At 53.6% G+C, this 27,896-nt stretch overlaps 1 protein-coding gene and 1 long non-coding RNA gene across 4 annotated transcripts; one reads left to right on the top strand and one right to left on the bottom strand.

Annotated features, from left to right (window-relative positions):
• The first annotated feature begins 722 nt into the window (after positions 1-722).
• RAB20 (RAB20, member RAS oncogene family) lies at positions 723-27,051 on the top strand. 3 transcript variants are annotated; one of them, XM_027065219.2, is made up of 2 exons: positions 723-1,238; positions 26,005-27,051. In XM_027065219.2, the coding sequence occupies exons 1-2, from the start codon at positions 1,067-1,069 to the stop codon at positions 26,535-26,537; spliced, it is 705 nt and encodes a 234-aa protein (XP_026921020.2). In that variant the 5' UTR covers positions 723-1,066; the 3' UTR covers positions 26,538-27,051. The 3 variants fall into 3 exon arrangements, with proteins under 3 accessions (XP_026921020.2, XP_053073815.1, XP_053073817.1); XM_053217840.1 differs by lacking the exon at positions 723-1,238 and adding an exon at positions 1,362-3,276; XM_053217842.1 differs by lacking the exon at positions 723-1,238 and adding an exon at positions 21,453-22,430.
• LOC128314677 (uncharacterized) lies at positions 2,449-4,972 on the bottom strand. The gene is made up of 2 exons (XR_008296541.1): positions 4,517-4,972; positions 2,449-4,208 (listed from the first exon to the last, which is right to left on the bottom strand). It is a non-coding gene; the product is annotated as an uncharacterized LOC128314677 (long non-coding RNA).
• Positions 27,052-27,896: the final 845 nt, after the last annotated feature.

Below are 27,896 nucleotides of genomic sequence, written 5' to 3'. Positions count from 1 at the left end.
CCCTTTACGGCGACCTGCGGCACACACAGTGCCCTCAGCAAACCACCGACCCGGATTCAAACTAGAGCATCGAGTTCCGCTTCAGCAGTTTTTTTCTAAACTAAATACCAAATCCCACACGCTGCACATTTTAGAGGCGTTTCAAGGTTTACTCAAAAAGGAGGAGAGATTTTGGCAGCAGCCACGGCAACTGACAAAGGCAGACTTTGACTCCCAAGTTTCAACCGGTCACGGCCGCGCACCTTTTCAGATACAAAACCGCGCAAACGATTTCTTGCAAAAGTGCAGAAAACAAAACAGAAGCGACCCTGGAGGCGCCCCTGCGCGGCCTCCCTCCCCTCCAGCTCCCCGAGCCTCCGCCACGAGGCTTTTTTCAGACGCTCCTCGAAGGTGAACTTCTAACGGCCTTGACCGGTGGCTACATTTGCGCACCCGCAGATCAGGGGAACTGCGCGGCGGGGCGAGCGGCCCTCGGCCGGTGGCACCGCGGGCCACGTGCGTGGGGGAGCCGCTCCCCGGGCTCCGCTTCTGCGGCCGCGAGCCGCCCGAGCGACCCCCAGGCCGCGCCCCGCCCCAGCCCCGCCGGCGGGACCCGAGTCCGCGGTCCAGCTCGGCGGCCGAGGGCGGGGGGGCGCGGCCAAGGCGGGGGCGGGGTCAGGGGCGGGGCCGGGAGGGGCGTGGACGTGACCAAGGGGGCTGTGACCACGGGGCGTGGCCTGGGAGGGGCCGGGGCGGGATCCGGGGCGACCCAGACCGGTGCGCACTGCAGCGGTCTGGAAGCCTCAGGTGGGCGCCGGGTTGCGTTCCCCGCTCCTGTCCGGGCTCGGACACGTGCCTCCTCTCTCGCCCTCCCAGGCGTCTGAGCGGGAGGACCCCGGCGGGTCTCCGCAAGTTCGGGGTCCTCGCGAGCCCTGGTCCCCGCGAGTCCGGGTTCCCGCGAGTCCGGGTCCTCGCGAGTCCCGGGTCCGAGCGATCTGGGGGCGGCGGCCGGTTGCTCCAGCGGCTCCCGGGGCACACGGGCCGGACGGGCACGGAGAGCAGGAGACGGGGGCCTTCCTTCGGGAAGATGAGGAAGCCCGACGGGAAGATCGTGCTTTTGGGGGACATGAACGTGGGCAAGACGTCGCTGCTACAGAGGTACATGGAGCGGCGCTTCCCGGACACGGTCAGCACGGTGGGCGGTGCTTTCTACCTGAAGCAGTGGCGCTCCTACAACATCTCCATCTGGGACACGGCAGGTGAGGGTCGCCGGCACCCCCCCCCCCCCCCCGGGGCCACTGTCTCGGGGCTCTGCGGAAGAGGTGTTTCCGGTAGGAGAGAAGCATCCCCCAGGACCGGGGTCTCCTAGGGCAGGAGTCCCGCCTTGGCACGACATGTGACCCCATCTCGGGGGGGGGGGGGGTCAGACCCCTAGTCACAGTGCGAGGCCGCCCTTGGCCCCTCTCTGTCCCTACTTGTTCTGTTTTGCTGGCGGGGAAACTGCTCAGCCACTGGGTAGGTCTTAGGGACAATATAGGTGACTTAAAAGCACCCCGGGCTTTGAAGAGAGAAGCCCCTGTTGTCTCCTGAACCTATGGTGGCGTCTGGCTCCTGAGCCGCAGGGTCCTGTGCTAAGCCTGCTAATGGTAACAATGGTAACCAGGTTCTCTTGAACTTGATCTCATGTGATATCCATAACAACCTTGAGGGCTGAGCAAAGCTGGTAAATTACCCCTTCTTTATAAAAGAGGAAGTTGAGCCACCGAGCATTCCCTGCAGGGTTTGGGGAGGGGGAGAGCAGGAAGCAGGCAGAGCTCAGGTCTCTCCTGGGAGTCCCGAGCACATCTGCATTTCCCACCACAGGAATCATCTGCTTGATATCAGTGCTTGGGATGAGCTGGTATCTCCCATGGGGGGGTTTGAGGTAGTGTTCTGTAGAAGCATTTTTAAGAGAAGTAATGAGTTATTTTTTAGTGCATGTAGCGTTTGTGATTTTTCCAAAGGAGGGATGGGGGTCTTGATTTAGGCTCTCAGTTTGTTAGCCCTGCAAAAGTTCACTGGCAATTATAGTTATTGCTATAGTGGCTATGGTATATATAATATATTGCTATAATAGCCATTACGATAGAATTTATCTCCTTCTCCATGAAAAGGAATCAAATGCTTGAAGTAGGTAAAGGAACTGTAAATAGGATGGCAAATTTTCAGGGAGCGCACCTTCTAGAAGCCTGAAACTTGGAGGTCTGACTTTTTTTTAGGCCAGCACTTGAAGAAGTGATCAGTATACCCGCAGCTCCTGTCTAGAAAACTTAACTTACTAACTTGGGCGCACCGTTCTGCTAAGTGAACAAACTTAGAACTAGTTCTGTGTTTAAAATGGAATTCTTGAAGTCAACCCATGTACATCTACCCTTCCCCTCCATCCTGCGTTTTCTCTTTGAAATTTTTTTAATGTTTATTTTTGAGAGAGAGAGAGAGCGCGAGAGAGGGCGAGCATGAAGAGGGGAGGAGCAGAGAGAGAGGGAGACACAGAATCCGAGGCAAGCTCTCCGAGCTGTCAGCACAGAGCCCGACGCAGGGCTCGAACCCATGAACCGCGAGACCGTGACCTGAGCAGAAGTCGGAGGCTCAAATGACTGAGCCACCAGGCGCCCCTTCATCTGCAGTTGTTTCTTGTTGTTTCTTGTGTATTCTGGCGGTTAATGTCTGACTAATCGATTTGCAACTGTGCCGTGGGAACAGTCTCCCAGGTACGAGTGTCCCGGTCCCTGCTCTTCTCCAGCTCCAGGCTTCAGGGAGGCTCCAAGGTCGTTCACCTAGGCTGACTTTCTAGCACTAAGCGCTGGTAGGGACAAAACACAAACTCTGGAAGTCAGATCAGATGAAAGTGACTTGTCTGTCTGGTGTGCCACTGGCCCCTCAGATCCTTCAGCTGACTGGTCTTCGTTGGTGTACAAGAGGATAGCGTGGGACTGGTGTTGCGGTCTCACACCGAGAAGCCCTGTAGCGGCTGCTGTCAGAGGCTGACCTTAACCGTGTGGCGTGGGGTCTCTGGGGTGGGAGCTGACCTTTGGTGTCGAGCAGGCGTTCCCGGCGTCAAGGGTGTATGAAGTAGCAAAGTGATTTTGACTGGCCACTTTCTTCAGCGACCAGGACGTGATGCAGCCGGAATCTTGAACGCCGGGGGATTTTGTAAGACAGCAGATGTCATGTCCCAGACATGCTGTCGGGCTCCCGGGGGCGGCGACTCATTTCCTGGCTGCCGCTTTCTTGTTCCTGGAACTCAGCGTGAGCCCGGTCAGCCTCCCGGGGCAGTGGGGGTGGCCGGGCCGCGTGTCCACATTGCTGCCCTGTGTCCACAGGCGTAGGGTGACCGAGGCTGGCGTTCAGCAGTGACACGGGCCGTCTCTGTGCCTGGCACCCCAGCCACTGTGGGGTTTTGGGCAACTTGGAAGGAGATGCCCATATGGGTAGAGTCCAGGTACCTTTCCTTTATCTTTGTTGAATCCTGAAGGGGAGGCTACTTTCTTCTCCTCTTGCCTTGTTCTTGAACTTTCTCTCCATTCCACAGATGTCGTTTGTTAAAGTTGTTCACGTTACTTTTTGTAACCAAGGCAGAGGATAAGGACCCGCTGGAGGCTGGCTGAAGGGTGCCCTTGGTCACAGGAGGCGGGCGGGGTGGAAGTGTGGGGTGTGCGGGGTATCAGGACACCCGAGGGTAAGGCTGAGAGTTGCGCTCGGAGAATCTCACTCTCGTTCTTTCTGACAGCGAAGCACCTGGCGGCCTGCAGCTGGAGAGGGGAGGGGAGATGCGCGAGGCCGGTGAATGGGTCATCTTACTCAGTGACACAAGGGGCCTTCGGAGAGGGAAAGATCACTTCCAGGTTAGGGACGGGGCAGTGGAGACCGGCCGAAGCTGAGAAGGGTCCAGACTTTGGCCCAGTCCAGGCGTCCTGCATGCATCGCCTTGGCCCTTCCTCACTCCGACGCTTGCCTAGTCGGGCAGACAGAGGTGAGGCTTTCACTGCGAAGGTTGGGTGAGTCCTGGGAGCAGAGGGCAGTTGCCCGGAGACGAGAGGGGCCCCCACAGAACCCGCCACCACTCTCCTCTCCATCATTTCCTCATCAGTCTCCCGCCCCGTCTGAGCAGTCTGAAAAGACGTCGCCCATCATTCAGCAAATGTAAACCTGGCCCCTGCTACAGGCCTGGGGCCGCTGCTTCCGCGGGCCTTCAACCCCAGAGGAGGAGGTGGGGCACAAGGAAATGAGTGTCATCATTTCACATCTGGTTATTGTCTTGAAGAAAACGCAAGATGGGGAAGCGACCGGTGTGCCCCAAATAAACTGCACCCACAGGGCCCGGGAAGGCTAGACGCCCCCTCATTTATTCCTCCCTCAAGGCTGTAGTCCCTGGAGGGGGGCCATGCGGCTCACTTTTGCACCCCCACCCTCTGTCCTGGGAAGACAGAGCACCAAGTCCCCTTTCCTCCACCTCCGGGGAGCAGCTCCCATTTCCATCTGAGCTCCCACTGCTCACACGCTTACCGTCCACGTTTCCTCCTGCTGGCTCGCGTGGCCTCCACAGATGACACGGGTGTTCTCTACCCTCCCTGCCTCTCCGAGGCCTCCCCAGCGGGGCTGGCAGTAGCCGTGTCCCTGCGGGTCTGTGCCAGGCAATGCGGGCTCTGCCGTCTTGACTTCTTCCAGCCTCTGCCGCTACCCGGATCCAGAGCCCCACCAGCTTTGTCACAGCAGCCGCTTTGTCACGGCACCGAGTCTGCTCTAGGATTTTACTGCTGCTCCGACAATTGCCACCCACTTAGTGGCTTAGAGTACGCAGCTCAGAAGTCCTACCTGGGTCTCATCGGGCTGGAACCCAGCTGTCTGCAATCCGCGCTCCTCTCGGGAGGCCTTGGGGGAGGGTCTGTCCCCTCGCCCTTTTCCAGCTCCTGGAGCCTGCCCCGTCCCCCCCAAATTCTTCATCTTCCACTCCCAAGGCCAGTGGTGTCTGTCATCCTCGCTGGGACCCTGACTGTCGTGCCCCCTCCCACATTTAAAGGACCCCTGTGATTTACCCTGGGTTCATCCAGCCAATCTCTCAGCTGGTTAGCAACCCTGAGCGCCCCCCCCCCCCCCCCCCCCCCCGCCATGTAACTGAACATAGTCACAGGCCCCAGGGGCTAGGACTTCTTTGCCGGGGAGGGAGGCTGTCATCCTCTGCCGGCCGCAGCCCCTGACCACACGTGTGATTTGGTGGCTCTCCTCTCTCTCCACCTCCTTTTCCTCATCTATAAATGGGGACAGTTGTAGCACCCGCCTAATGTGTTGTTAGGAATCAATAGGTTAATATTGGCAAAGTGCTTGAACGGCATCTGGAATGAGGAAGCACAGTGTTCGTGTTTAATGAGTAAACAGCCATCCAGTGCTGCGCGCTTCTGGCCGCGATTACCACCGGCAAGCATGTCACCGAGGGACAAGAGCGGCTTGAGTGGGCCCCCAGTAAATAATTCTGCACTAAATGGAGAGCTCAGAGAGACGGGGATTCCGAGCAGTTGGTGTTATGACGATAGCTTCATACTATATAGTGTGACTGCTTTGTTCTTTTTTTCTCTGGGTTTCCTTGGCTAATTGGGATCTTTTGTGGTTCCTGATAAATTTGAGTGTTTTTCCTACTTCTATAAAAAATGTCATTGGAATCTTGACAGCGATAGCATTGAATCCAAAGGTGACTTTTGGTAATAGTGACATTTTAACAATATTAATTCTTCCAGCCCACGAACACAGAGTGCCTTTCCATTTATTTGTGTCTCCTTCAATTTCTTTCATCAATGTCTTGTAGTTTTCACCCCAGAGATCTTTCATGGCATTAAATTTATTCCTAAGGATTTTATTGTTTATTTTTTAAGTCTTTTTTTTTTTTTAAGGGGCACCTGGGTGGCTCAGTCAGTTCAGTGTCCAACTCTTGGTTTTGGCTCAGGTCGTGATCTCATGGTTCATGAGTTCAAGCCCCGAGTCAGGCTCTGTGCTGACAGTGATAGCTCACCCTCTATCTCTCTGCCCCTCCCCTACTCTCTCTCCCTCTATCTCTCTCAAAGTAGATAAACATAAAGAGAATAAAGTCTTGTTTCTTTAAGTTTTTATGCATTTTGAGAGAGAGAGAGAGAGATTGAGAGTGAGTGCATGTGCAAGCGGGAGAGGGACAGAGAGACGAAGAGAGAGAATCTCAAGCAGGCTCTATGCTGTCTACACAGCCCAAACCCTGGGATCACGACCTGAGCCGAAATTAGGAGTCAGATGCTTAACTGACTGAGCCACCTGGCTGCCCCTATTTTATTGTTTTTGATGCTATTGTAAGTGGGATTAGTTTATTTCTTTTTCAGAAATTAGTCTATGGAAATGCTACTGATTTTTGTATGTTAATTTTGTGTATTGTATTCATTGACTGGATCTCACAGTTTTTCTGGTTGAGTCTTTAGGATTTTCTCTTTATAAAATTAAGTCACATGCAAACCGAGGCAATTTTACTTCTTTCTTCACCGTTCTGATACTTCCTATTTCTTTTTCTTGCCTGATTGCACTGGCTGGCACTTCCTGAACTGTGGTGAATAGGAGGGGTGAGAGTAGACAGCCTTGTCTTGTTCCTGATCTTAGAAAATAAGCTTTCAACCTGTCAGCGCAGAGCGTGATGTTAGCTGTGGGCTTGTTGTGGATGGCCTCTGGCATGTTGCGATGTGTTCTTTCTGTGCCTAATTTTGTTAATGATTTTTATCATGAATGAATGTTGAGTTTTGTCGAGTGCCTTTGCTATGTCTACGGAGATGATCATCTGATTCTTCTCTTTCATTTTATTAACGGGACATGTCCCATTGATTGGACCACCCTTGCATCCCAGGGTGGCAGTTGGTTTTAAGATCATTCCCTCGAGGGGTGCCTGGGTGGCTCAGTTGGCTAAGGGTCTGACTTTGGCTCAGGTCATGATCTCAAGGTTTGTGAGTTTGAGCCCTGCATCGGGCTCTTGGCTGTCAGTGCAGAGCCTGGAGCCTGCTTTGGATTCTGTCTCCCTCTCTCTCTCTCTCTCTGCCCCTCCCCAGCTAGTGCTTTCTCTTTGTCTCAAAAATAAATAAAAACATTAAAAAAAAAAAAAAGAACTTTCTCTCGAATAGCTTCAGTGCAGCCCAGGAGAAGATGCTGCTGTCCTGGGTTATGAAGTCATGGTGCCTGTGACGTTAGCTCAGAGGTCCTGGCCGCCTGTGCAGAGCCCAGGGCCTCGGCCCGGTCTGAAGGATGGGGTGGCACACAGTGAGGATGCCAGGTGAGTGCGCCCTCCTTGAGGACCGTGAGCCCCCGTCATTTTCCTTCCACTCTGGGTAGAAGCCACGGCCCCCTACCCCCACATTTAGGCAGCTGCTCCTACATCCGGGAACCGTGGCAGGGATGCTTGTCCCAAGTGAGGTGGGTTCAGGTTGGAAAAGATGGCGGTGCCGTGGATGAGCCCGAGGGTGGTCTCTGGGACAGGGACCGCACCGTTGCTCATCCTTGATACCTTGGATTGGCCTGTGAGGGCCATGTGGTTTGGACAGCCTCAAGGGATCGGTGCAGAGCAGGTGCACAGCCTGTGCAGAATGTGGAACCCACCGTGGAGGACTCAGATCTCAGCTGAATCTCTTACCGTATTCCCGCCTGCTGAGTGGTTTTGGTGGTCCTGATACCCTCTGCCCAACAATTGGTATTTGTGTGCCCGGACAGCATCTGGGGAACTACATCCGCTTCCTGTGGATGAGCAGACCGACCGGGCCCTCCCTGGTCATCATGAATAAAGTTTTATTGGCACACAACATGCTCTCACACTGTCCCGGTAGAGCCCCGTTGTTGCAATAGACACCATGTGGCACCGAGAGACGAAAGTGCTTACCTCTCCTGCCCCCTCCTGCAGAAACTAGGCTGACCCCCGGTTTCGGTCACCTTGAGCGCAGACCGCTTCTCTAAAAGTCTTTTCTCTGGTTGCACAGACTCCCCACAGAGTCGCGCATTCCGCGGCGATTGAGGGAACCCTGATCAGTTCCACTCAAGCCGCGGCCGCTCTTCCTCTCAGGGCTAAATGGGGATGCGGGTGGGGTCGGAGGTCAGCTCCACGCGGGCCCCGACAAAAAACAGCTCTTGGAAAAATAACCTTAAATTTACATTCGAGATCCGGAAGTCACACCTGCAAAGCCTGTGTTGTGGGGGAGCCCGTATCTTTGGAGGTGGATCCGCGTCTATACCGCTACCGTGCACTTTGAGTGGGCGCCCTCCGCGTGCACGGCCTCTTGCGCAGAATGCCTGTGTTTTCTCGATCAGAAACAGTGGCCTGAATATGAATGTGGGTACTAAGACAGGTGGAAGGGAGCCGACCCCGGGTTCAGCAGGGCAGACAAAGCGCCATTGTGTTGAGCGACTTCAGAGCACAAAGCGAGCCTGTGAGCAGTGCGCGCGCTGGGAGTCAGCCCAGAGTCCGCCTGGAGGGGGCGCCGAGGACTCTGGGGGCGGGAGAGGTATTTTCGGCTGGTTAGTGTGGTGTCCATTCAGGAGAATTTAACTAATTCAGGTCAACCATGCTCCTTAACTAAGCCTGATCGCATCTAGCGTCTCTGGAAGATAATTCCAGGCTTTATCATTTCAACTCGGACTTGCCTGCCCGCTTGCTTTGTCGAGACTTCACATAACTTCCCTTTCTGTGAAGAAGAAATCTTAACCACAGTTGCCCACATGTGTACAGACACACAAGTTTAAAGTGCCGTTCATTCTTAGAGGAATGGCTTCGTCACCTGCTGACAGATTTTCCCTGTCCTGCTGTCCTGTGCCTGCTGGCCGAGGAAGATCCCAGCATTCATTTCTTAGTTTTTTTAATGTTTATTTATTTTTGAGTGAGAAACAGAGACAAAATGCAAGGGGGGCAGGGCAGAGAGAGAGACACACAGACACACAGAATCTGAAGCAGGCTCCAGGCTCCGAGCTGTCAGCACAGAGCCCGACGCGGGGCTCGAACCCACGAACCGTGAGATCATGAGCTGAGCGGAAGTCAGATGCTTAACCAACTGAGCTACCCAGGCACCCCAACCAGCATTCATTTCAAAGGTGGAGAGAAGGCAGGCCAGCTCGGGATTTCTGGGTCCACAGAGTAACACAGTGGTAGGCTCCCTGGGTTCTCTTTTTGCCTCATTTATCCCAAACTTGGAGCTGAAGAAGCCAGCAACCCAGAAATGCCAAAGGGCACAGACAAAACAAAACAAAATTAAAAGCCTGTTCTTCCACCAAAGGATCAGGAAAGGGGTAGCCTGGTGAGGCAGACCTTTTCAACAATAACTGTTGTACTCCAGTCAAACACTCAGAAAAAACCGGGGCACCCCCGTCCCCATCATCAAGGTGGGAGCCAGGCTCACGTCCCCACCAGCTGCTGAGGAGCCCTCCCCGCCGTGTGCTGGTGGAGGCTGCATGGGGAGTCTGGACTTCTGCCTCCACCGGCCCCAGTCCCGGCCCCCCCCCCCACCGCCCCCCGGTCCCCCACTGCTGGGGTGAAGGATCCAGCTCAAATGGGAGATTTAAGTGAGACCCAGTATCTCGTAGCACAAGATGGAAATGTCCAGATTTCAATAAAAGAGCCGCTCTTCGTACAAGCACCGGGAAGATATGTAGCAGAGTCGAAAGCGACGATCGCTGGATGCCAGTCCAGAGCTCACATAGATGGTGCAGTGACCGACAAGGACTTTAAGGTGGCCGTCCTAAGCATGCTTTGGGGAACAATCCGGAGCCCTTAAACCCAAGAAACAAAAACAGAGAGCCTCAGCAGAAACAGATTTAAAGGAGACCCAAATGGCAATTTCTGAACTGAAAAAAAGATGCGATAACCCAGATAAGAAGCTTAGTGGATGGACTCAGCAGCCCAGCGGAGGGGAGAGAAGAAGGAGCCGTGAGCTAGAAGACAGGGCAGTACACAGCACCCAAGCTGTACTACAGACAGCAGCTGGGGGAGGTGAGCAGAGCGTCAGGGACCCGAAGGCCTGGAGAGCCAACACTGTGCCGTCAGAGTTCTGGAAGGAGAGGAGGGGAGTGGGGCTGACAAGGGGCCACCAAGGGAAGAAATCTTGGAAGCAGCCGGAGGGGAAAACAAATCAGAGTGACAGCCGGTGTCACATCAGACACCATGGTGTCAGAAAGAGGTGGCTTCTGTTTTCAGGTGCTGAAAGTGAAGATGCAGAATATTGACACATAATTCTCGTCCGTCGTCAGTCCCAAACAGTGACTCTGGGAAGACGTGGTTCTTTAAAAAAAAAAAAAATTATGTTTATGTTTTTTTTTTTTTTTTGAGAGAGAGAGTGTGAGCAGGAGAAGGGTGGGGAGAGAGGGAGACAGAATCCAAAGCAGGCTCCAGGCTCCCAGCTGTCAGCACAGAGCCTGACGCAGGGCTCGAACTCACGAACCTTGAGATTGTGATCTGAGCCGAGTCGGATGCTTAACCGACTGAGCCACCCAGGCACCCTGGGAAGACTTAAATTCTGTTGCGTTTGCACCAACATTGAATTGGGACTTTTAACTTGTCCCGTTCTTTAAGTTATACCTATAAATGCTCTTTCATACTTAATATGCTATTTAGGCAAACCTGGGATGTCCCCCCCCCCATGAATTTTAAAAGCTTCTGGCTTTGTAGTTTAAACATTGGCAACAAATTTTGTATAGATAATAGCTTTGGTTTTTTGGCAAAATTGTCCTGGTTTTGTTTTATTTTTTAGTAAGGCTTATTTTTTTTTTAAAGTTTATTTACTTATTTTGAGAGAGGGAGAGAGATCAAGAGTGAGCAGGGGAGGGGCAGAGAGGGAGGGAGAGAGAGGATCCCAAGCAGGCTCCACGTTGTCAGTGCAGAGCCCGACGTGGGGCTCGAACCTCCGAGCTGTGAGATTACGGCCTGAGCCCAGATCAAGAGTCGGACGCTTAAATGACTGAGCCACCCAGGCGCCCCTTTCCTATATATTCTTCGGAAGTTCTTAATTTCATTAATTAATGGCCTTTACAGGCGTCAAGAATCCATCCTGGGGTAGGGTAACAGTTACACCTCCTACAGGAAGCCTTTTTGTTCAGGTTATACCAGAAACGCATGCCTGTATTTGAAAGTAAACGTTCGGGAATAAAGAACAGATCGAATGGCATGATTTTGACACTGTGTTGGCCCATGAGCTACCATGCAGTCCTTCAGGGAGGCACCATCACAGATTGTGGCCAAATAATAGCTGCTGCTTATGTAGAGCTTACTGTATACGCCAGGCCCGTTCCCAGCTCTGTATGTGTAGTGCTTACTGTATATGCCAGGGCCGTTCCCAGCTCTGCGTGTGTAACACTTGCTGTATACGCCAGGGACATTCCCAGTTCTGTGTGTGTAGCGCTTACCGTATACGCCAGGGCCATTCCCAGCTCTGCGTGTGTAGTGCTTGCTGTATATGCCAGGGCCATTCCCAGCTGTGTGTGTAGCACTTGCTGTATACACCAGGGCCGTTCCCAGCTCTGTGTGTGTAGCGCTTACTGTATACGCCAGGGCCGTTCCCAGCTGTGTGTGTAATGCTTGCTGTATACGCCAGGGCCATTCCCAGCTCTGTGTGTGTAGCACTTGCTGTATACGCCAGGGCCGTTCCCAGCTCTGTGTGTGTAGCGCTTACTGTATACGCCAGGGCCGTTCCCAGCTGTGTGTGTAACGCTTGCTGTATACGCCAGGGCCATTCCCAGCTCTGTGTGTGTAACGCTTGCTGTATCCACCAGGGCTGTTCCCAGCTCTGTGTGTAACGCTTACTGTATACGCCAGGGCCGTTCCCAGCTCTGTGTGTGTGTTAACCACAGGGTCACAACCTGGGTCAGTCTACACAAAGCCCGGAAGTGGCTGGGCCGGGCAAACTGCCCAGGGTTTCTGCAGTTGGTCACCCAGCCTTGTGTGTCCTTCACTGAAACGACATCTAGTCTAAAGGGACAGTGACCTTGTGAAGTGCTCTGTGCGAGGCGCAGTCTGTGCCTACACACGACGTGATGATGTGCCAGCGTGCCTGTGAATGTGGACGCGGTGTTGCACCCAGCAGTGGTAGGATAAACATATCTCCGGGGCCGCCGGGTAGGGGGGCGCTCAGTCAGTTAAGTGCCTGACTTCAGCTCAGGTCATGATCTCACGGTTCGTGGGTTCAGGCCCCATGGTGGGCTCTGTGCTGACAGCTCAGAGCTTGGTCTGCTTCTGATTCTGTCTCCCTCTTTCTCTGCTCCTCCCCCCACTCGTGCTCTGTCTTTCAAAAATAAATAAACGTTAAAAAAAAAATTTCCAGCCTTTGGTCCACGGGTCTCAGGACGGGATTCGTGCATCAGCAGGCCTGTCATCCACTCTTTCCCACGGGGAATCCCCTGAACCTCGTACACCTGTCTTCATGTCTGAGATGGCACTCTCATTTGTACTGAGGCGGTAGGGCAGTATAGCGTTCGACCTGTCCTTGAGACAGAGGTCCCGAATCTGTCACTCCCCTGACTCAGCGGTGCTGTTTCTGGGCAATCTTGTTCGAGAAGGGCCGGTGGGACACCTGCTGGGCACCGTGGGCCCGTCAGCCTCTCTTGGTGACCGTCCTGGTCTCCGTGTCTGGGTCCCAGAGCAGGACAAGCACGCCCTGTGGTTTGTGGCACTGAAAGTCATCCCGTCCTGTTGGCAAACTCCCTGGGTCCAGAAGAGCCTGTGTGCCGGGAAGCCACCCAGGGCCGTGTCCCCGCATGCGTCAGTGCCTTGCTGTGCCCTCGCTGGAGGCGGAGTTTTTGCTCAGAAACAGAAGGCCGATGTGTGACCGCGCGTCTTGTGAAAAGCCGTCGTCTTGTGGCGTTTCTTGGAGTGACGCGTCCCACCTGAACAGACTTAGCCGTGCCCACCTTTCCACGCACAGCTGCGCTGGCGGGCTCAGCAGATTTTTATTTATTTTTTAGCTGAATCAGTTGGGATGCTTTTTAATGAGGATTTGTCCTTTCCGTCTCTGAGTTTCAGTGACCTTGTCCTAAAATTGTGGTAGAGAACCTGGTTTACAGGGTTATTCTGAAGCTTAATGAGGATCGTGGATGGGAGGGGGGCACACGGTGGCTCCTTCCTTTCCCTGGTGCAGAGTAAGAATGCTCAGCCTGTGTAAAAGGGGCGGGGGGCAGGTGGCCAGATCTTTCCCTGCACCTTTCTAGTGGCTTTTCTCCGACAGGCTAAGGAATGACTTTTGGGATTACTGATGGGTGTGATTTGAGTTGGACATTTAATTTTCAAGTATTTTGCCATATGCTGACTTCCAGCTTCAGCTGAAGACCAGACTATCATTGTTTCCACAGAGTCAGATTATCCAATAGGAATAAAGAATTAAAAAAATGGTAAGAATTTTGGCCAACGTCCAGGTATGGTAATCATTAATTGCTTAAACATGAAGAATGGTGGATGTAAAGAGGCCCTTTTCTTAACATTAAAGGGCGTATTTTATAGTCTCTTACTGGGCTCTTTTCACATATTGCTTTGTGCTTGTTCTTGGAGGGGGTGGTGGTGGTGAGGGTTTTGTTATCTCCCCAACTTTGCGCTGACTCTCAGTTCTGTGCTCGTCCGAGCTCGAGGAGTCCGATGTGGCCACCGCCAAGCTCCCTCTCATTCTGTGTCTCAGGGTGAACAGTCGGTTGGTGTGAACTGTCCTTTCACACACCCAGTCAACACTGCGCACCTGCTCGGGGGCTAGCAGTGACCGTGGTGGTCTTTCCTCCTGGGAGCTGAGTCGTGGAGAGGGATGGTGGCTGACAACTTTGTGCTTGAAGGAAAGGGTGGGCTGGTGGAACGGCACTGATCGGCCCCGGTTTGGACTTGAGGGTGTGGTGGCTTGTTGTCCCCCGTGGAAAAGAGAGTTCTGCCTCCTTTGCACATTAACTGCCTCATCCTCTGTGTCTTTCTGTAACGTGCATCCTGTGTTACGCAGTGTTCCCATTGTGCGTCCTTACACGGCTGTCTTCTTGACGTCTTCAAGACCTCTGTTTGCCTCCCTCATTAAATGAACTAAATAACTAAGTAAAGAAATAAATAAAGATCCTGAACGTATATTTACTAAATTCAACGAACTAAATAAAGATCCCAAATGTATATGGACTTTTTCTTTTTAAAAGTAAGTTCTAATGCCCAACGTGGGCCTGAACTCATGACCCTGAGGTCAAGAGTCGCATGCTCCACCAACTGAGCCAGCCAGGCCCCCCTATATTTACTTGTCCCCCCAAATTTTTTATTTAAATCCAAGTTAGTTAACATACCATGTAGTATTGGCTTCCGGAGGAGAACCCAGTGATCGTGTCTTACATATGACACCCAGTGCGCATGCCAGCAGGTGCCCTCCTCAGTGCCCATCACCCTTCTAGCCCATCCCCCACCCAGCTCCCTCCAGCAACCCTCAGTCTGTTCTCTGTGTTTAAGAGTCTCTTATGGTTCATCTCCCTCGCTCCCTGCTCCCCGCATATGTTCATCTGTTTTGTTTCTGTATTTACTTTTTTTTTTTTTTATTTGTTTGGGAGTCATGATTTTGCCCTTCCCTGAAAATTGCCTTTTAACATGTTTCAGAGTAGAAATTGCTTAAAAAAGTGCTTGACCAAATATCCTAGTGCTTTTCCTAACAGAATTTAGAGGACTGCCCTTGCCGCTCAAACACTTACTGCCTGGCATTTTCGTACACAGACCATTCATTCTGCTGCTGGTGTTAGGAGCGGCTGACTTCTTGGGGGCCCTTGAGCAGCTGTGTGAGCGCTCTGGGCCTCTGCTTCCAGATCTGTGAAATGGGCACCCAGATAGTGAGGAGAACAAAGTGCCCGTGTGTGCATGTGTGGGTACATGCGTGTGAGTGCATGTAGGTGTACGTGTGTGTGCATGCACGCGTGTACGCACGCATGTGTGTGCACGTGTGTATGTGCACATGCTTGTGCGTGTGCGCGCATGTAGGTGTACGTGTCTATGTGCATGCATGTGTGCGTGTGTGTGTGCATGCACACGCATAAGTGTGTGCACGTGCACATGTGCATGTACGTGCATGTGCGTGTGTGCAGGTAGGTGTACATGTGCACGAGGGTGTATAAACATGCGTGTGCGTGTGTGCACGTAGGTGTACGTGTCTGTGCATGCATGTGTGCGTGCACGTGCATATGTGCGCGTGTGCATGTAGGCGTACATGTGCACACGTGTGTATATGCATGCACGTGCACGCGTGCGCGTGTGGGTGCATGTGCGTGCATGCGTGTAGGTGTATGTGTGCATGTGCGTGCGCGTGCGCATATGCGTGTGCGCATACGTGCATGCCTGCGCGTGCACAAGATGTTCTGCCTGCACTTGGAGCGAATCTCAATCGAAGTTTGAACTGCTCTCACAGCAGTTGTCAGAGGGAGTGAGACTTGGTTAGCAGAATCAAGGACACTGGTGAGGACACTGAGGCCCCTGTGTCAATAATGGAGCACAGAGGAAGCTGTTCTCCTAAACCACGAGAAGCCGGACTGAGTGGAGGATGTTTTAAATGCTTCCTGAGTTTACATCGTCACTAGAACTTACCTTTTTAAGTTTGTTTATTTATTTTGAGACAGTGCATGTGCACACGAGCGGGGGGAGGGGCAGAGAGAGGAAAATCCCAAGCAGGCTCCTCGCTGTCAATGCAGAGCCTGATGCAGGGCTCAAACCCACAACCGTGAGATCACGACTTGAGCCAAAATCAAGAGTCGGACCCTCAGCCAACCGGGCCTCCCCGGCACCCTCTATCCTAACTGGAACTCTTCTGCTGTGAGGATCTTGCGTTATGAGTAGCTGGGAACAGTGTGTGATTCACCTATCACAGGGCCTTGTGAAGTAGCGGTGTGGTCCCCTGCAATTGTAGAGCGTCTGAGGACACTTTGTTCCCACTTTTCAAAGCATGTTGACCTACTTGCTTAGCTCTGCACCTTTTCCACAGCAGCTGCGGAAGCACATTCCAAACCGAATTTTTTCTAATCTGATAAACTCTGGTTGGTTACCGCGTAGCCCAGGTCCCTGCTGCTCAAGAGTGAAGCTCTAACACCTGGTGAGTGGTGCCTTTCAGCTTTCCTGGGTTGAACCCCCTGCAGCCCTCTCCCCCCTCCCCCCGGGGAACTAGGACCAGGTGCAGAGTCTCAGGAGAAGGCACCGGAGGGGTGGAGTGTAGAAATGGCAAATGCAGGTTTGAGTTGCATCGTTGGGTTAAAACTGTATCTGGTCCTGGGTTGATGAGAGCTGCCCTGGATCCCTCAAGGCTTTACAGTCTTGCTTCCCAAAGGGAGGTCTGTGGGCTGGAAGAATCCAGCAGAATCCAGGCCCCACCGAACCTCTTGAATCAGAATCTGCATGTAAACCACATCACCAGGTGATTCTTGTTCCAGATGGACAAGAATTACTTTGTGTTTGCTGCAGCTACTGCAGAAATGAGCTGTGAAGGTACAGACAGGCAGGGATTCGGCCATTTGGGTTTTCCGGTGTTCTTAGTAGGCGCTTTGTTTTACGTACGGTTCTATGTCTCTGTCCATCTCTGTCATCTACCTATGCTCTTTCTACCTGTCCTCTCTCTTTCTCTAAGTACAGACAATTTTTCTTAAAACCTTTTTTTTAATGTTTAGTTATTTTTGAAAGAGAAAGAGACAGAGCATGAGCAGGGGAGGGGCAGAGAGAGAGAGGGAGGCACAGAATCCAAAGCAGGCTCCAGGCTCTGAGATGTTAGCACAGAGCCTGACGCAGGGCTCGAACTCAACAAACCTTGAGATCATGACCTGAGCTGAAGTCGGACGCTTAACTGACTGAGCCACCCAGGTGCCCCAGACAATTTTTCCATTGTGGTAAAATACACAGAACAGAATTTATCACTTTAATCAAGTATATAGCTTGGTGGCACTGAGTACATTCCCATTGTTGTGCAGCCACCATCATCTCCAGAACGTTCTCCTCTTCCCGGCTGAAGCTCAGTACCCATTAAACACCAGCCCCAGGCCCCCTCCCTCTGGCCCTGGTGGCCCCCCTTCTGTGTTCTGTCTCTATGAATTTGACTGTTCTAAGTAATTATTGAGAAGTTTTACGTTTATGTACACTATAATATTCTATTTAAATATTAAATGAGCTCCAACAACATATTTCAATGTGATTGATTTCAAAGGGCTTTTGCACCGTTCCATGGGTGAAATAATTTCCAGGAACTCCCAGGTTGACGCGCCATCCGCAGAAGGCATTTCTGGTTTACGGTATCTGTCAATGAATAATGTACTTTCCAGGGACTTCTGTGAGAACATACCCAATCGGTTGAGCAAGAGATAGCTAGACGTTGTAAACATCTAGCTGTAAACAGCTATCGGGATTCCTTAGAATTGCTCAGAAGAGGTTTAATGTGCTTCCCTTGGGATGGAATTAACAGAAAAGCAATTGTTCTCTGCTGTGTATTTCTCAGAGGACTTTATATTACGGAGAAGAATAAAACGTTGTTCTGGATCGCAGAGCTGTTAGACATAACTGGGGTATTTACTGAATGGGCTACTCTACATAAGAGGCTATTCTAGATAACTTGATATTTCGAGAAAGCTCTATAAAGTTAAAGAGTTTTCTTCATACGCTGTTTGCAGTTGAGTCTCGACTTTGAAACAAGTTAAAACTTGCTTTAAAAAATCTGAAATGGGGGTGCCTGGGTGGCTCAGTCGGTTGAGCGTCCGACTTCAGCACAGGTCATGATCTCGCGGTCCGTGAGTTCGAGCCCCGCGTCGGGCTCTGTGCTGATAGCTCGAAGCCTGGAGCCTGTTTCAGATTCTGTGTCTCCCTCTCTCTCTGACCCTCCCCCATTCATGCTCTGTCTCTCTCTGTCTCAAAAATAAAATGTTAAAAAAAAATTTTTTAAAATCTGAAATGATTTTAGTCCCCTGCTTTAATAAGTAGAGAATTTAGCAAATAATTGAATTTTTCTTTCTTTTTTTTTTTAAAACAATTTTTTTTTTAACATTTATTTTTGAGACAGGGAGAGACAGAGCATGAACAGGGGAGGGTCAGAGAGAGGGAGACACAGAATATGAAGCAGGCTCCAGGCCCTGAGCGGTCAGCACAGAGCCCGACGCAGGCTAGAACTCACGGACTGCGAGATCATGACCTGAGCCGAAGTCGGCCGCCTAACCGACTGAGCCACCCAGGCGCCCCAATAATTGAATTTTTCTTTGTTAATCTCACTCTAAGAGTTAATTATCACAGGACAACAGAATATCTGTTGGAGGTAAAAGAGATTGGTATGTGAGAGGTTTTTATTAAAAGCTAAATCTGTTACGTAAGTGTATTTTCTTTGGAATTGCCTCTTTTTCGTAATATTAGATTGCTAAAGATCATATCTTTATTTGAATTACTTGGTTTTATTGCTGAAATTATTTTTAGTACACTCCTGTCGGAGGAGAGTGAGGTAATTTGAGAATTAAGCTCTAGTTATTATTATATAACCTTAGTAGTTATTTCAGAAAGCCCAGTTGGTGAGTCACAGACAGAGGATTAATTTAGGTGCAATTAATTATTTGGTTCACTTGGGCATATGACACGTTCGCTGTTTTTGGTTGAGTCTTCAAATTATCAAACAGAAACAACAGAAATGACACGCGTGCGGGTTTGGGTAAAAGCACAACGTGTGTAAACAAATTCATTTTTCTGAAACACCCTTCCTATGCCCCGTATGTTGTTATTCTATTAGTTGGAAATCATCGTGGGTTTGGACACGAGGAAAACGCCTCCTGTAACAGGCTCAGGTCTTTGTCTTTAAAATGTTATTTAATCCCCTCTTTTGTTGGTGTAATTTATTACTTGGTGTTGGGCTTTTAATTCTTCCTTCTGGCAGAAAAAAACTCCATTAATATGGAGTGGGGTTTTTTTCCTTTTAAATTCCTACTCTTTGATGTCCAGCTGATGGCTATTGGCTCGGGTCTTTCCCTGCAGTTTCTGGGAGGTTCTGTGAGCAGACATGTGAGCGAGACCGGGCTTCGCCCTGCCCGTGGAAGGGCCTGGACGCACAGTGCGCGGTGGTCCCGTCTGTCTGAGAACGGTAGACGGTTCATTCCCACCCGTCCACACTGCCGCCTGGCTGGGAGGGAGCATCTGTCCCCCGGGGAAGCCAGTTCTTCAGATGCCGGTGTTTCACTTTTTGTGCTTACCTGGCCTCTTTGGGGCTGCTCGCTTTCTGGTAAGAGGATGACAGAAACCACCCCGTTGTTGTTTCTTCTAGATTTTGAAACACTGGCATTCTTTTCTCGAGCCCTGAGCCTCCCCCTGAGCCATGCTCGTGTAGGATTTGGAGCTGGCTCCTGGGAGCGGGGCCTCTGGACCCTGATGGCCGTGGCCCCTGCCCGCGTGCGGTGCCTGCAAGGTGACCGAGCGTGTGCGGGCCGTGTGCAGTGCCCACAGAGGTAGGTGCCGTGACAGTGTTGCTGCTGGGGGTTAATACCCCGTGTTGTCGCATAAGGGCCCGAAGAACACGCGGCCAAAGCAGCCCCCCACTCAAGGGGTCTCCGTCCCCTGACCTGACCCTCTTCGGATGGGTCACGTGTGCTTCCGACGACAGGTGTCGGGACTGCTTCCCTCGTGGTGCCTCCGGATGGATAAGCATTAGTGTCTCGGCGGTTACCCCCTCTTCTTTCTCGAGTTTCTCTAGCAAGACGGGCAGCCGGACCGGGGTGCGCGCTCCTTCTCCGGTCGATCAGATCAGAGGCCCGAGGTCCTTCCCAGAGCAGCGTCCGGTCGGGCTCAGCTGCGGGACGTGTTTTCAGGAAGCCAGCAGATTTGCTGACCTTGCTGGGGACACTGCGTGTGCATGGGCTGGGGCACGTGCGGTCACTGCCGTCGGAGCCCTCCCGTCCGCTTCTCTGCCGTGGGCCACTGCAGGGCACAGATGCCCAGTTTTTCTCCTGCGCGTGGAGGGGGCGGGAGAGGCCCCCGCACGTGGGTGTGCTTTGGTTCCGTCTGTGACTCCTGGCCTCTGTGAGAGGCGAGGCCTCGGCCCGTGGCCCCGTGGCCTCCGTGGACCGAGTCCTGTGGCTGCCACGCGCCGGGCGGCTTGCAATTCCCGGTTGCATCCCCGTCCCGGATGAAGGTGTTCTGGATCCCGGCTTTGGAAACCCTGTCTTTCCCGTGTTTACTGTTCGGGTGTTGAAACCCAGGCAGGGAGGCTGGTGTGTTTGTGGGTGTGCGCTCTGCCTCACAGGCAGCACAGGGGCTCCCCTGCTGGGTGTACGTGTAGCGAGGGAGGCGGTGTGGCCCGGGAGTGGGGCGGACCGTCCTCAGCGAAGAGGTGAACCGTTTGGGTCACGGCGACCCTCGCCACTGCTGGAAACCCCTTTCAGGACACTTCCCCTTTTCCTGTGGACAAGCGGCCAGTGAGCCGAGAGAATTCCTTTTTACTTTTTTAAGTTTATCTATTTATTTTGAGAGAGAGACAGAACGAGCGAGGGAGGGGCAGAGAGAGGGAGAGAGAGAATCCCAAAGAGGCTCCGTGCTGTCCGTGCAGAGCCTGTCGCGGGGACTGATCCCACGAACCGTGAGATCATGGCCTCAGCCGAAATCCAGAGTCAGATGCTTCACCGACTGAGCCACCTGGGAGCCCCCAAATTCCTTTCTCTCCAGGAACTCTCGGTCTTTGCTCTTAGGCCTTCAACTGATTGGGTAAGGCCCACCCAAGTCATGGAAGGCGATCTACTTAAAGTCAGTTGATTGCAGATCTCAAAAAATACCTTCATGTCAACATGTACACTGACATTGGACCATGTAACTGGACAGCACGGCCTGTGGCCAAGGTAACCACACACAGGTATTGGGGGGGTGGCAGACTGGAGCCTCTGTGTGGACAGTGTGTCCCTGGATGAAGTGTCCTTGGGTCTTTGGTGCGCATATATTGTAGAGGCAGCTGCGCCCGGCGCTGGCCCCAGACGGCCAGGCCCTCTTCTCAGCCCGGGAGGACACGTGCTTCCTTTTTCTCATTGCACCAGAAGAGCTTTAAACGTCTGTGCTTTTGTGAACATTCCTGGGGGTAGCTGTTTCCACGGGCCATTCTCCAACCACGCTCACAATCCGTTCAGGACAAATAAATAAACTAAAAAAAAAAAGAAAAAGAAAAAAGAAACAGCTTTCTGATTCTCACATGTTAGTGACTGGCTTTTACTTGACTGTCACCTCTGGCTGCACGTCACATGCGCCAGGGAGCTTCTGACAGGATATTGGTACTGACCCCCCTGTCACATCCTGTTTTACGGGCTCTGGGGTGAGGGGCCTAAGCATCACTATCATTTTGGAATTAATGAAGCAGTACATGCACATGTTTCAAACGTGCAGCCCGCGTCGCAGCGTGATTTCTGACGGCCACACCATGTGTCCAGTTGCTTCCGACCGCGGAAGCAAGAACGAGACCGTGTTCAGGGTAAAAGGGGCGGGCTGCAAATAAAAGCGAAAGCAATGGAACAGTTTGTGTCCTGTGGTCCAGAGGCTGCCTGGGACCCCTGCGGGCCGCTCGCCGACTTGTGTCCCCAGGGCTGCTGCTGGGCGGAAAAGCTCCGCTGATCCCGCGCGGCAGCTACGGGACGAGGCGCCCCAGAACGGGAGAAGGCCATCTCTGAAAGTAAGGCTGGTCAGTAAGACAGGGTAGGGGACTGGTCGGCCGCCGGAGTGGCCAACAGGCCCCAGAGACAGTCTGTAGACGTGCTGATGAAGAGACCAGGATGCGGGGGCCTGGGAAGGTGTTTATCCTTGGGTGGGCAGGGCTCTGACCCTCCATCTATTTAAGCAGCACCGACGCGGGGCTTGGCGGGAGCAGGTGCATGTCTAGGTGGTTCCTGTCCCGGTTATGTCCTCTTGCACGGCTGCCCGCTGGCGGGACTGCCCGAGTTCCATCGATCGGAACGGAGGCCCAGCTACTTGCCCAGGGTCACACTGTGGGGCTGTGAGTGAGGATAGTCTGTGCTTGGAGCCAGGCTCTCCCACGGCTGGTTAGACCACAGACTGCCTGGTACCTGGGCTCCCGGCTCCTGCGTGCGTGGGCCCCTTGCTGTGCTCTCTGGTCTCAGTTTCTCCCTCTGTAAAATGGGGGGAGGGGGAGGCCCCCTTTGTGCGGTTGCTGGGAGGACCTCGTGGCTGTGTCCACCGTCCTCATGCCGACCCCGCTTTCTCCCGGTCACTGCCCCTCCCCCTCTCCCCTGCCCCCAGGTCCTGGCTGCCACCGACCCCTACTTGGAGTCCACCAACCGGTATTTGTCCCGTGACTGGCTTGTGGCCTTCTGTGTTCCCTGCAGCATTATTCGCAGTCCCTAAGGAATGGAAACACCCCAAATGTCCTTTGACAGATGAATGCATAAAGAACACATGTCTGTGCGTACAATGGAAGATTATTCAGCCTTAAAAAAGAAAGGGTCTGCATTATGTGAGTATGTGGGCGAACGGGAGTGATTTGCTTCACGGACAAGCCAGGATTCCTGGACAATCACACGCGCTCCCGGCCCCCAGCCCCTGCGGACCCCCACGGCAGGGGCCGCCCTGGCCGCTTCCTGGAGGCGTAGGAGGCTGGGCCCCTCCCCGGACTCCTGCCTCCAGCTCGCTGGCAGGCTGTCTGGCGGGGCCACTCCAAGCCTGGCAGCCTGGCTTCCCACCTGGCCTGCGGTTTGGCCCTCGCTGACCCGCACCCCCCCTTGGCTGGCACAGGTCAGCCGCTTCCCAGCCGCTTCCCAGCCGATTCCCTGAATCGGGCCACAGGGCTGTTAGTTCCTCAGTGTGAGCCAAATAGAGGAAACTCCCGGACTTCCCAGAGCCTCGGCTGTGGAGCTGGCGTAGGGATGCAGGCTGGGGCAAGTGGGTGAGAGAGAGAGAGAGGGAGAGAGAGAGAGAGAGAGAGAGAGAGAGAGAGAGAGAGAGAGACACCCTCCTGGTGGCCACGGGAGGGGAGCTTGTGCACCGCCCACGTAGGCCTGGAGCAGGTGTTTCCCATGTGTTAACAGGAGCCTGACCTCACAGCCCAGCTGCGTTCACAGACCTGTAGAAAACTTACGAGGTCTGGAGTTCAAACACCGTGCGAGGCTCACAGAGCCAGTTCTCAAAGGCCGAGTCTTAGGGAGCCACCCCTTTATCGTTGCTGTGTCTGGATGCCGGAAATGCCGGGGCTCCCGCTGGCCCTGGGCCAGGGCTAAATTCAGAACCTCTCTTCCCGGTGCAACTACCCCGTGCCCGTGTGGGCACCGCACTCTTGTGACCGCCTACCCGCCGCGGATTGTGTCTAAGCCAGAATGTAAGGATTTCGGGTGCAGAAACCGCTCACTCGAAAATTCTTTGGTTGCCAGGCCGCCACACTCTGTCTGCGTTGGCTCCTGGGCGAGCGGTTGGGTGATCGGAACAGCAGCTCTGGTCTCCTCTCCTTTCAGGCTAGCGTTTGGGATTCTTCCATTCTTTCTTCCTTCGTTACTCTGAGTTTTTTCTTGGTGTGTCTGTATTATTTACTTTTTTAGTTTTTTAAAGGCAAATCAGACATTTTTGTCTGGAAAGGAAAAGTATTTTCGGCATGGGCTCAAACACAGTTGCCCTTTTGTTCCCAGTGAAGTGCGTAACAGACGGACAGACGGTCCCCCCGGGATAACTGGAATGTCCCTTCACTCTCCCCTCGTCGGCCTTGTGGGCTCTGGCATGTGGGGCTGGTCACCTCTCCTGTTGGAAGATCTCACGATGCCCGGATCGTTCTAGACGATTAGTGTCTGAAAGGAGAATCCTAGTCAGTGGTGATGGTGGGGAAGCATTTCTTTCTTTTCTTCTTTGTTTATACATTTTTGAAAATGTTTGTTGATTTTTGAGAGAGAGAGACAGTGTGCGAGCAGGGGAGGGGCAGAGAGACAGGGAGACACAGAATCCGAAGCAGGCTCCAGGCTCTGAGCTGTCAGCACAGGGCTTGAACTGTCGGGGCTTGAACTCACGAACCATGAGATCATGAACTGAAGTCAGACGCTTAGCCGACTGAGCCAGCCAGGTGCCCCTCTCTTTCTCTCTCTCTCTTTTTTTTAAAAATTTTTCTTAGTGTTTATTTATTTTTGAGAGACAGAGAGAGATAGCATGAGCAGGAGAGGGCAGAGAGAGAGAGAAGGAGACCGAGAATATGAAGCAGGCCCCAGGCTCCAAGCTGTCAGCACAGAGCCCGATTCGGGGCTTGAACTCACGAACCGTGAGATCATGAACTGAACTCAGACGCTTAGTCGACTGAGACACCCAGGTGCCCCCCCCCCTCTCTTTTTTAAAATTTTTCTTAGTGTTTATTTATTTTTGAGAGACAGAGAGAGACAGCATGAGCGGGAGAGGGCAGAGAGAGAGAGAGGGAGACCCAGAACATGAAGCAGGGTCCAGGCTCCGAGCTGTCAGCCCAGAGCCTGACTCGGGGCTTGAACTCACAGACCACGAGATCATAACCTGAGCTGAAGTCGGACGCTCAACCGACAGCCACCCAGGCGCCCCTCTCTTTTCTTTTTAACTAATGCCTGCTGTTGCTAGTTTTAAAGTTGGTTTTTAAAGACTTCTTGACCATCGTCTCCCAGGGTGGGTCCAGAAAGCGACGGGAGAGCACAGCTGAGTTTCTGCCTGTTGGCACGGGGCGTCATTTCACGGGAACTTGTGATGAGACGATCTGTGTCAGGACTATGTCGTGCTGATGCTCACGGGCAGGAAGGCTGTTCTGTGGGTGCTGGATTCCAGAGCACACGCCGCTGGTCAGCAGGCGGCCCTGGGAAACTTGCTTTCTGGCACATCACTTTGACCTTCAGCATCTCTGCAGGGCGGGACACGTCCCTCCAGCCCCTGCCCGACCGGGCCTGGGCGGCACCTTCTCCGCCCCTCCCCCTCCGGATCATTTTGGGGGGACATGTGGGGCCTTGCTGGACAAGAGGGGAGCCCTGGCTTTGGGTCTGGCTCTGTGCGAGGGGAAGTCAGCTGTCAGGTGTAGGTTCACGCCATCTTTCTCAGCAGGCTGCTCTCCACCCGGAACTTAAAGTGAGGCAGTCAAGGCCATTTCAGAATAACTGGGGATTGGGGTGGCAATTGGTTGTGTTTCTTTGGTCATTTAGCTGAATGAAAACAGTGGTTTATTGGCAGAGGACATGTGCTTTATGTGAATATACGTGTGTAGGTAACAACCAGCCTTCAGCCCATGCTCCTGAGACCCCCCGGGCCAAAAGTTCTTCCTTTCTTTTTTGTCAGGGATCCCTTCCTACCAGGTAGTGTGAGCCCATGACCCTTTCTCTGAATACTGGATTTAAATGCATGCAGGGGCGCCTGGGGGGCTCGCTTTCGATCTAACTCAGGTCCTGATCTCACAGCTCGCGGGACTGAGCCCCGCCTCGGGCTCTGCACTGACAGTGTGGAGCCTGCTTGGGATTCTCAATCTCTCTCCCTCTCTCTCTGCCCCTCCCCTGCTCATGCTGTGTCTGTCTGTCTCAAAATAAACAAACTTAAAAAAAAAATGCATGCAGTAAAATTCAAAGCTTCCTTTGGAGACCAGGCTTCCTGTAACAGCAGGTCCAACAGCTGTCGCTCCAGAGCAGGGGGTGGTGCCCCCGGGTCCCTGAGGGCCTGGACACTCACTTCTTTTTATTTTATTTTTTAGTGTTTATTTATTTTTGACAGAGAGAGAGAGAGAGAGAGAGAGACAGAGCATGAGCAGGGGAGGGGCAGAGAGAGAGGGAGACACAGAATCTGACGCAGGCTCCAGGCTCTGCGCCATCAGCACAGAGCCCGAGGCGGGGCTCGAACTCACGAATCGCGAGATCTGACCTGAGCTGAGGTCGAATGCTCAACCGACTGAGCCACCCGGGCGCCCCTAGGGATGCTCACTTCTGTGTGCATGCCAGTGTCTCGATCAGGCCCAGCTCCAGCCGCACCTGCATTCGGGGTACGGCTCCATCGCCCCTCTGGGGTTGCCGACCTCGGACGAGAGATAACCTGCATGTCTCTTTTCCTCTTCCGGCCAGGGCGGGAGCAGTTCCACGGCCTGGGTTCCATGTACTGCCGGGGAGCGACCGCGGTCATCCTCATCTACGACGTCAACCACCCTCAGAGTCTGCTGGAGCTGGAGGACAGGTTCCTGGGCCTGACGGACACAGCCAGCACTGACTGCCTCTTTGCCATTGTGGGGAACAAGGTGGACCTCGTCGAGGAGCCGGCTGCAGAGGACCAGCAGAAGGACGGGCGGGGCCCTGGGGTGGCTGGGCGTGGCGGTGGAGCGCCCAAAGCGCCCAAGCAGGTGCAGCCAGAGGACGCGGTGGCATTGTATAGAAAGATCCTGAAGTACAAGATGCTGGACGAGAAGGATGTGCCGGCCGCTGAGCAGATGTGCTTTGAGACCAGTGCGAAAACCGGGCACAACGTGGACCTGCTGTTTGAAACCTTGTTCGACCTGGTGGTGCCTGTGATCTCGCGGCAGAGAGCCCAGGGGCCGCCGCAGACCGTGGACATCGCCACTTATAAGACGCCCGGACAGACCCCATCTGGGTGCTGTGCCTGATGCATGGGGGCGCCGAGCCCCGGGGTACACGATCGGCCAGGGGATGACCAGCGCAGTCGGAGGGCGGGTGGAGAGCCCAGCATGTTCCTTAGTGGGGCCGCACACCAGGAGGAGGTCCCGGGGCCAACGCCAGCTGGTGGTTTTGCGGCCGCTGGGAACGGTCCCTCGGTCTGTGTCACTGTGCCGGGAGGTGGGGGGACAAGCGAATCCCCTGCAGAAACCACTCTTCTGAGCCGAGACACCCAGAGACCGCTGTCCCCTGCTGCCTCTTCCCTAACAACCTGGCCTTGCCAGAGGCCGTGGCCAGGCTTTGGAGGGCACCCAGCGTGGCCCCCGCACCACTCTTATGTTGTTCTCAGACATCGGTGCCTCCTGGGTCCTACCATTTGGTACTTGTGTCCTGAGGTAGCACAATGATTCTGGACATGTGAGCTTCTACGCAATCAGGAATCCCTGCTTCGACGTGGGTGCAGCCGTATGAGTGTGCGTATTATTAAAAAGGATTATAGGAAGACCCTTGGTGTGGAGTCTGTGTTGATTTAGACTTTATTTTCACTGCTGGTGGACCCCTTGCTGGGGCTCCTGGGAGGTGGCTGTGAGCTTAAGGTACTTGTCTTTCAGGGCGCCTGGGTGGCTTAGTCGGTTAACCGTCTGACTTGACTTCGGCTCGGGTCATGATCTCATGATTCGTGGGTTCAAACCCGGAGTCGGGCTCTATGCTGGTGACGCGGAGCCTGCTTGCGATTTTCTCTCTCTCTGTCTCTCTCTTTCTCAAAATAAATAAATAAACTTAAAAAACAATGGGAGTATCTCAGCCAGCTGGGGCCGCTCGTCGCAGACCCTTAACCTCTCGCAGCCTTGGGGCTGGATGCCAGAGGTCCGGGGGGCGGGGCCAGATTCGATTTCTGGTTGGGCCCCTTCCTGCCTTGCAGACGGCACCTTCTCACTGTGTCCTCATATGGTGGAAGGAGCGAGCTCTGGTCTCTCTTTCCTCGTAAGGGCACTGATCCCATCATGAGGACCCCACCCCCAGACCTCCAAAGGCTGTCACACAGGGAGGGGCGGGGTCTGGGCTTCAACATCTGCGTCTTGGGGGAAGCAAGCATTCGGTCCATAGCGGAATGCAGAGAGGCAGAGGCCAGCCTGAAAGCAGTGTGTTTCGTGAGTCGTTACTTCCAGAGGGTGCGGGGAGGCGTGCGGTAATTGTGTTCAGTGCCCACGACTGGCGTGGGGGCCTCCAGGCCGGCCTCCTCTGCTCCCGTGTGCCGCCTTTTCCGGGGTGTGCGCGAGCTGACCTGCGGGACGAAACGAGGCACGGCCCCCTGCCTCCGCCTGGAGCTCCCCAGGGGGGACGCCTGT

The sequence above is a fragment of the Acinonyx jubatus genome, chromosome A1, assembly GCF_027475565.1.
Source record: "Acinonyx jubatus isolate Ajub_Pintada_27869175 chromosome A1, VMU_Ajub_asm_v1.0, whole genome shotgun sequence".
In the NCBI taxonomy this organism is placed as follows: Eukaryota; Metazoa; Chordata; class Mammalia; order Carnivora; family Felidae; genus Acinonyx; species Acinonyx jubatus.
Note: the sequence above shows the minus strand (reverse complement) of the source record. Positions and strands in the feature narration are given on the sequence as shown.